Consider the following 9666-nt stretch of genomic DNA (forward strand, 5'->3'; position numbering starts at 1 on the left):
GGGAGGGGATGTGGGGGGTGTTCAAATTCTAAGAAAAAGAGAGCCAATAAACTCTCTGTAGACGACATGTAATAATTTATAAGAGAAATGTAAGAAGAATGATCGGTGGTCACAGGTATAAAGCCTAGGAACTAGAGAAGAATATGCATTTTTCCATAAGCAGTAATAAAATGCGTAGGACACTCAGAGTTAAAAGAGGTTCTCAGAAGGCTTTTACCATGAGATACAGAGGTGAGTTCAAATTACCCTTACAAAGCATATCGTAGATGGAGAGGTTCACATAGATGGCAAGTCCTTCAGTCTTCTATCACCATAATTGCATCGACAACCTTTTCCATTTTCATCCCACGACTTCCTTTTACCAGAACAACATCTCCAGGTGCCACAAATTCTGAAACTTTCGGCACAAGGAATGCTGAGTCAGGCACACAGATTATATTCGACCTTCCCACAAGATTTAGACTTGTAGCACCTGAAAGAAATCTATCCCCAACAAGGATGATTATACTGAGACAAGCATCACAACAGAGTTTAAGAACCAGTTCATGCGTCCTTCCTTCTTCTTCACCAAGTTCTAACATGTCTCCAAGTATCACAATTTTTCGTCCGCAACAATCAATCGATGAAAGTGAATTGATCGCTGCAATCATGCTGGGGAGGCTAGCATTGTATGTATCGTTGATGATTGTGATGCCATGCTGGGAGACTTCCATCTGTGATCTCATATGAACAGGTCTGAACTTTGATAATGATTTTCCAATCTGAGGAAGTGGTACTCCTAATGAAGCAGCAACCGCAGCAGCAGCACAAGCATTCACAGCTAAATGCAAACCAGGACCATGCAATTTAAACTCGACCATCTCACTCTTACTCTCTAGGACTACACGAACTGCACGACCTCCATCTACGCATTCAGCTAAAACTAGACGCACATCACATCCTATTCTCCGGCCAAAAAGCACCTTCTTGACTCCATCTGCAACAGGCATGTTCATAACAAAGGGATCATCAGCGTTCAACACGCAAATATCCCCAGGCTCAGCCTCCGTTAACAGCTCTCCTTTGGCTCTCGCAACATCGTCCAAAGTCCTGAAATGCTCCATATGACAATGACCCACATTCAACACAACTCTCACGCGAGGACGACACATTCGAGCCATCTTCAAAATCTCTCCTCTCTGACCGCTCATCCCCAGCTCCACGACCGCAGCCGCAACATCCAAAGAAATTGCACTCACCGTTAACGCAACCCCAACAATATAATTTAAGTTACCCGGAGTCTGATAGACATTTCCAAGGCTCTCGAGGGCGTGGGCTATCATGGTTCTTGTAGTCGTTTTCCCCACACTTCCAGTCAAACCGATCACTAATCCACGAAAACGATCCCTAGCATACCGAGCCAACTTCTCGAGGGCAACCATGGTGTCACCTTCTACCTTGATGAAGCCGGCAGGCCAATCGTCGCACATTCTGTTTCCTACGACACCGATGCATCCCTTGTCAAGCGCCAATGACTTGTGGATAAATTTGTGGCCATCAAAGTTCGGTCCGATGAGGGCAAAGAACCACTGGCCGGGCACCAATTTCTGGGTGTCTGTTGAGACTGTCCCTGGTGGACCCCATTGAATAACCTCCCCGCCCACGGCTTCGGCTAGTTCTAAAGCGCTCCACAGGTGATCACTGTGTTTGTTTACAGATTGAAAGGAGTGATCTTGAATAGAACCTGGAGAAGGTGAGTGTGTTCTTGAATGAGATCTCCTGAGGTTGAATTTGATATTGGGAGAAGAGGTGTTTTTGCTTGAATTGGAAGGGAAATAACTATTTGGGCAGGACAAAACCCTAAACCCATGATAACTCCAACAAAGGGTCTCCATCAAAGTTTAATCAAATGGAACTGAAACCAAGGCTAGGCAAAAGAAAATGAGAAAGAAGTTTTAGATTTAAAAAGAAAAACCCTCTTCTGGTGATGAAGATGTCCTCGATAGAGAATAAAACCCAGTAGGAAAAAAAAAAAAAAAACCATTGCTGCTGTGATTGCGATCTACCTTCCTTCTGCTTCTCCTCGGATTCCTCTGTGCGTCTACTGTCTTCTTCCTGCAAGTAGAAAGTACCCATGAGAAAACAATGAATCAAGCAAGAGACGCTGAAATCATGTGTTTCCCATGAGAAAACAATGAATCAAGCAAGAGACGCTGAAAACAATGAATCAAGCAAAAGAAAAAGGATTATTTGCACTCAAATACCCCAAAGCATAACTTTTTTTTTCTTTTTTTTTTCTTTTTTTATAACCCAACTCCAAATCGAACCTAAGATGGTGCGAACCGTATTGAACCTCCTAACAACTGGATCACCAGCGGTAGTTAGTTCACACCATAGTTAACTCTTGCTCGGGAGTTTGTTTTTGTCAGGCCTCAAAGGTGCAAGTTTGAGGGGACCAGATTTAAAATTTTGTTTTTGTCAGGCCTCAAAGGTGCAAGTTTGAGGGGACCAGATTTAAAATTTTGTTCAACTTACACGGTACTTTTTTGGCAAGAGCAAACTGCGGGGTGTCAAAGTTAATCTTTTAATAATAAGATTTTCCTTGGTTATAAGATTACCAGATAACTTTTGGTGTCCGAGTGAGTAAAATTAAATGTTTGAAATTAATTGAGTCATGTGAACACTGAATAGAAGACTAATTTCCATGGTTCCGCTTGATGAATAGAAGATATTACCATTTTAATGTACAGTTATAGTCTGCTTGAGCGATACAATATTTTTTTATCAGTAATAAGATAACTAGTTAACTTTGCGTCCGAGTGCTTAAAATTCAAAGTAGAAATGTAGAAATTAATTTCGGCCTAGAAACTCTAATCAGATGACTTATTTCCTGGTTCACCTTTTGAATGGAGGAGTTATCCTCTCCTCTCCACAAATATCTCTGATACAATAGAAACATTTAACACAATATATTGATCAATAGAAGATCCTCAGGTTATCTCTAATTTGATCTTAGAACTCTAGATTCTTAATATTTTTGGAAATCCTAAATTTATTATTTTAGAACAAAAAAATAATATGTATATCTGAACTATTAATATTTCAGGATATAGCGACAAATTGAGGATGGTTTTGGGGTTTTATATTGAAAAATTAAACATAAATCATCGTATCTCTTTTTTGTGAAATTAAATAAAATGGGAACTTATCAAGAACCATTTTACCCGCAGAATTTAAGTTATCAGGCTGTTGACTAACACTATATCCAGCAGTGAGGTTAGAATTCAGTAACTTTTGAAATTTGATGCTCAAAATATTGCCCGGTTTTTTTCTTAGTAAATTAGTATTGTGTTTGTGCGTGCATGCATCTATGTAGGTATGAACGTGTGTATGCATGTATGTTGTAAGTATATATGTATGATTGTATCATCCGCATAAGTTGATGTCAAGAGACACTAACATCCTGCAAAAAATTTAAATTGTTTGTTGTATAACAGGCATTGGATATGTCGTTATTCTGAAGACTTTCCCCTCAGTCTCTTCAGTGCCAGATAAAGGTGCTAGCTAGTATAAATAAACACAGTTATCTGAGAACTCTGCAGCTCAAAGCTGACTAAAGTATAATATTAAAACTAAACCAACAGATCTAAATGCAACCTACCAGTAAATATTCAAAAATAACTCCTCACCACACTATCACCTCAAATTCTTCAGTCATTCTACAGATACATGCAAAAAATTTTAACCGATTCATTCATCTATCGGTTCTTCAACCTCGTACGCAATTGTAGCACTTTATAGTAGAAATTAGCTGAGGCCTAGAAACACTGAGTAGAGGACATTTCAAGGTTCAGCTTGAACATAAGAGTTCCTACTCTCTTCACAATTCTCTGATATAACTGAAACTTGTAACGCAAAAGGCTATTCATCAATATAAGATAATTGGCTCTAGTTTTGTATTAGAACTCTAAATTCTTAGTACTCTGAAAACCTTAAACTAGTTATTTTAAATTATACGAACAGTTATTTGATAACCCTCTATCCCAAACTTTTCGAAATGTGACTCTCAATGGTGTGTAATTTCGAACTAATAACATTTGAGAGTTTATTGTAGAACTTGGGATAATTTTGGGAAGCTAATATTGGAAAATACAACATAAAACACATTAATTCTTCTTTCTATGAGATAACTAAGTAAACTAGAGATCTTATAGAGAACCATTTTACCACAGAATTTAAGCCATTGGAATGCCGTCATCTAGCAATGTACATCCAGCAGTAAGTTCAATTATAGTTTTTAATATAACAGGAAATCTGGAAATTGGTGCTTCAGCTGTGAACTAGCAATGTAAAACAATCCAACATACATCCACATAATTTGACGTCAAAGAGACACTAATATCCAGCAAAATATTTTTTGTATAACAGGGCATAAGATTTGGTTACGCGAAAGAGTTTTTCTTTACTTCCTTCGTATGCCAAGTAAGTGCGCAAATATGAATAAATACAACTGTCCAAGAAACCTGACTCAGTAAATTTCAAGCCAAGCCAACAAATTTACTTGTACCACTGGCAAATATAAATGCAGAACCACTGGCTACTAAATATCATTCTCATGCTTAAAAGAAACACAGATATCAGGTAACAGGATTGCCTATCATCGTGTATATATGCCAATACTTTTTTTTTTTTTTTGAGAAAAAGGATGGATTACCACAAAGGTAATCCAGCCAGCTAAATATTAACGAAAGTGGTTGTTACATGAAAATACACACCACAACCAAAAGTGTGTACTGAAGTCCACTACAAAAAACTACAAAGCATGAAGAAACACCACACTGTACCCATCCATAAATCCCTCCACAAGGATTTGGACCTAATAGCTGCTAACAAAAACCACAAGTAAACCAAATCCAACTTTAAGAAAGTTTTAAAGATTAGGTATAAGACAATATCAAGACTGAGCTGATTGCAAATCATTCAAGCTGGATCACCGCATGCACCAAATCTCTGTTTTCTCTTCCAGCAGCTCCAACCACTTGCAAACTATCAGCATTCATCTTCCTTCTTTTTTCCTGTAGTCTGGTAGCCCGAGCAGAGCAATCTTAGAACCTAGCCAAAAGGTTGAGAAAGTCATGATTTTGTTTAATAGCTCAAGAGACTTCTTCCTTTTATTAGAAAAAAGTCTGTCATTACGCTCCTGCCATACACACCAAACTAGAGAACAAATAAAAACATCTCTTTTCATTTTGCAATTCTCATCATCACCAACTTCTCAGTTAAGCCATACTTCTTTTAAGGATCCCAAATTAAAATTATCCTCAGATTCTAGTTTGAATTGAATTGATCTCCATATTGAGTAAACAAACTCACACTTGATGAATAAATGTGTATGATTCTCCTCCAATTTAGAGCATAAACAACAAACTTTTTCCAATTGAATTCCTTTTTTTTCCAGTATATCTTTTGTATTCAAACTCTGTTTTAGAGCCAACCAGACAAGGAACTTCACTTTTAAAGAAATAGGAAGCTTCCATAGATTTGTACAATCATACCTCAAACCTCCATCAATTAAAAATTGATAGAAAGATTTTACTGTGGAACTCTCTTTTGCCTCCCACAACCATTTTCTTTTATCCTCATTTTGCTCTAAAGAAATGGAATTAAGCAAATTCATCAAAAAAAAGAACTGAGAAACAAAAAACCCAGTTAACTGTCTCTTAAACTTGACAACCCATCTTCACATATTATTCTCTTTTTTCCTCATACTACTAACAGTAGCAAAAGGAAAGGATGTAATAATAAATAAAGATGGAAAAAGAGCTACAAGAGTAAATGATCCTACACACTTGTCAAGCCAAAATAAAGTGTAATCTCCTTTTCCAACCTCCACTTGAGAGCTACATAAAAAACTTTTAATATTAACACAGAGATTCCTCCAAAATGTGATAAAAGAACTCTCCTAGAGTATAAAAAATATGTCCAACTTTTTCTTTCAAAATATTTATGAAAGCTAATTTGTTTCCAAAGACCTGGACTTCCATCAAACCATTTCCAAAGCCATTTTCCTAACAAAGCTCTATTCAAAATTCTCAAATTTATGATTCCCAAGCCACCACAATATTTAGGTCTACAGACCTCCTCCCATTTTACCAAATTAGTGTATCCTTTATGATCCAAGGACCCAATCCACAAGAATCTTCTTCTCAACTTATCAATTTTATCAATGACCCATGAAGGAAAAAGAAAGAAAGATAACAAAAAAATTGATATAGAGGACATGACTGAGTTAACTAAAACTAGTCTATCACCTCTTGATAATGATTTACCTTTCCACAATACTAATCTCCTCTCTATTTTTTCAACCAAAGGAAGCCAATCATCCTTTTTTTAATTTGTCTGGCCTTAACGGTACTCCAAGATAAGTGATAGGAAAACTGTCACTTTTACAATTCAACATAGTAGCCAAATTCTGTTGTAAAGATTCATTGTCCTCAAGAGTAATAAGAACACTCTTATTAAAATTTATTTTCAAACCAGATGCCAATTCAAAGCAATACAATATCAGTTTCAAAACTGTTAATTGTTCTCTTTTATTTTTACAAAAAATCAAAGTATCATCTGCATATTGCAAGCAGAACACTTTATGATTCATGTTAACAGGGCCTAAACCCTCAATAAGGTGAGAATCAATTGCTAAAGATAGCATTCTAGTAAAAGAATCAGCCGCCAACACAAAGAGAAGTGGAGATAAAGGGTCTCCTTGACGAACACCACGTTTAGACATAATCCAACTCTCAGGTTTACCATTGATATTTATAGTTGACATGCCTCCTTTTAAGCACATTTTCACCCAATTTATCCATTTCTCACCAAACTTTTTAGCTTTCAAAACCATATATGCCAATACTTAATACAATAGTATTACATTTCTGCTATCACGTTTTTATAAGGTTCAAATATAATAGGAGAGATTAGTGAATCTTATGAGACTTTTATTTGTTCTGTTGATTTCTGGTTTCTGTATTTGATGATGTTCTACTAAAATAGGCAAAAATATAAAGGGGGACGGTTTACTGCTTACGTTATAAAGAAGAAAAATATAAAGCGCAAACAACAAAGACAAAAAAGAAGCGGAGCGGAAAATGATGGAAAAGAAAACGAAACAAAAAAAAAAAGTTGGGAATTTTTCCTTGTTTTTCAAGTCAAATCTCTTTTTTTAAAAAAAAACTAAGGTGTCCCAGACACCAAAAACAGTAAAAATCCAAGCAAATCGCTAACTTAAAACATCCGCATCAAAAGGGAGTGAGAGGGATCCATTCATGGGGACGTAGAGGGGTAACAGGATCAAGTGTTTTTATGAGCGCATCCTTCTTGCTTTCCATGTCAAACATTCTCAAATTATGCGCACGGCACAAATTTTGGTCCAAGTAGTAGATGCAGTCCGGTCTTAGTTCAGGATATATATTCCCCCATTAGGAAAGGACAAGCAGGACTTGTGACCTATGAACAACGTGTTGCCCTTCATACCATCTGCTTCCTCAACCCACTCAAATCTGTTCTTGTTTTCCCCTATTTTGCCCTTTTGTTGTAATCTCTGTTTATTAAATTATTAGTATTAGTAAATAATTTGCTCTTTCAAATATAACTTCCAACCTTCAAGGTTCTCTTTAATTAATTTTTTCTATGCACATTAAACTCTCATTTAAGGTTAATTTCACATAACCCTGCGTCCCTGTCATTTACTCTTCCAAATATAACTTTTAACCTTTCAACTTCACTTTTATTTTTCTATTAAGAACCAGTCACAAGCAATTCGAGATAAGGAACTGATCAAATTATAATTTTGAAGGAGTCATTCCTGTTCATTAGAATTTTATATTTTGATTTAATCACCAGAAAATTCGTTCTGTAGTTATTTCAATGCCATCCCCCATTAATTTGGAAATGAAGCGCGGGTCTTAGATCCTAGGAATCATCCCCTTTCTCACCATTAAGTTTTAAGATTTTGGTACATACAGGTACCCTCTCACGATCGATCTTTCAGTGTCTTATCACTTCTTATTTTACTTTCATCTTAATTTAGCTCGAGTTTATGTTGTTATTGTCCTATAATGTTCCTACTTTCGCAGTATGCGCTGATGGAAGTCTACCTGGTTATCACCTTCATCGCGGGTTTGGATCAGGAGCAAACAATTGGCTCATTAATTTAGAGGTCAGTAGTCCTCAACAACATATTTGAAGATAAACGTTACATCAAAAAGTAGAAGAAAACTTAATTTTCAAACCCATGCAACAATCTTCTCCTAGGGTGGAGGTTGGTGCAATAATCTGTGAACCTGGTTTTTTTTGAAAGAAATCTAGCCATGGTTCATCTAATTATATGGAGAAGGAGATTGAATTCACTGGCATAATGAGCGATGAGCCTGAGGAGAACCTGGTACTCACAAGTCACAGTGAACTTCAATCTCTTCGTATAATTCATCTTCACAAGTATCTGAGACTTCGTTAATTTTCATTCTTATAATGATTGCAGACTTATTTAATTGGAATAGAGTCAAGGTCCGCTAACGGTGCATCATTCACTGCCATGCTATTGATATGAAATTATTCTTGATGTCTTTTGAAAATCACCACTTTTACCGTAATTTTGTAGTGTTAAAATAATTTTTGGTTTTTTACCAGCAAAAAGGTCTCTTTTTCGGTAGGTAACTCTACCTTTGGAATTTCAAGCGCTCTACATTTTAATAGATTTTAATTGAGAAAGCGTAAATGCCACGTCTCCATCTTTAAAATTAATTAACTCTCCATAATTTAATTAGCTGGTTTTAATTGAGAGAGAAAACCATAACTCAATCTTTGAAATTCAGAGCAAGCAATTTGGTTTAATACATTACCCTCTATATTTTAGTGCACATAGTAAAGTTTACAAGATGTTACATAATTAATTTGAAGGGTGGTATGGTTTTGTGTAATTATTACATTTGATGATTTAATTAATTAAATTGGGTTGCATATTTATTTGAGTGCAATATGGTGATTTGAGTGAATTTTGAAGGATATTTTAGGAAAATCAAAAGTTTTGACACTTTATAAGTAATATATACACTAGTAAAAAAGCTCATATCCTAGACGGAATATTCTAGACGGAATTTTTTCCGTCTAGTTTGCTATTAAACTAGACGAATTTTTTTCCGCCTAGTTTGCTATTAAACTAGACGAGAAATTTTCATCTAGAATATTCCGTATAAGATAAAACATTCTAGACAGAAATTTTTGTATAAGATATCATCCTAGACAGTTCTTATATTTTTATTTTTATTTTAAAAATAAGCTAAGCGTCCTAGACATAAATTTCCGTCTTGGATGTTTGCCCCCTTTTAAAAATAAAATTTAAAATTCCCCCCAAATTTTCCCATTCCCCCAATTTATTTGGTTCCTCCCTCAAATCCACCTCCATCTCTCTCAAGCCCGAATCCCCTCCAACCCTCCGGCCGCCACCACCATCACCACCCTCACTCCCACCTCCCGATCCCTCGGGTCCACCAAACAAGCATCCACCTCCAATCCCCTCCCCTTCCAAACCGCCACGTAACTCCCCCTCCCATCATACCCAACCCCCACCGCTCCGTTCCCCGCGCCTCCGTCGAGCTTCTCCTCGGCGATGTGCCTCGTCGCGGCGTCGGC

At 36.6% G+C, this 9666-nt stretch overlaps 1 protein-coding gene across 1 annotated transcript; it reads right to left on the reverse strand.

Annotated features, from left to right (window-relative positions):
• Nucleotides 190–2350, reverse strand: LOC109833538 (UDP-N-acetylmuramoyl-tripeptide--D-alanyl-D-alanine ligase-like). The gene is made up of 3 exons (XM_020401254.1): nt 2323–2350; nt 2046–2094; nt 190–1723 (listed from the first exon to the last, which is right to left on the reverse strand). Exon 3 carries the CDS (start codon nt 1467–1469, stop codon nt 297–299), a length of 1173 nt encoding a protein of 390 aa, XP_020256843.1. The 5' UTR covers nt 1470–1723; nt 2046–2094; nt 2323–2350; the 3' UTR covers nt 190–296.

Source organism: Asparagus officinalis, chromosome 3, assembly GCF_001876935.1.
Source record: "Asparagus officinalis chromosome 3, Aspof.V1, whole genome shotgun sequence".
NCBI lineage: Eukaryota > Viridiplantae > Streptophyta > Magnoliopsida > Asparagales > Asparagaceae > Asparagus > Asparagus officinalis.

What these genes read in the sequence shown, in the direction of transcription:
- LOC109833538 (XM_020401254.1), bottom strand. Translation starts at nt 1,469, where the DNA reads ATGTGCGACGATTGGCCTGCCGGCTTCATCAAGGTAGAAGGTGACACC.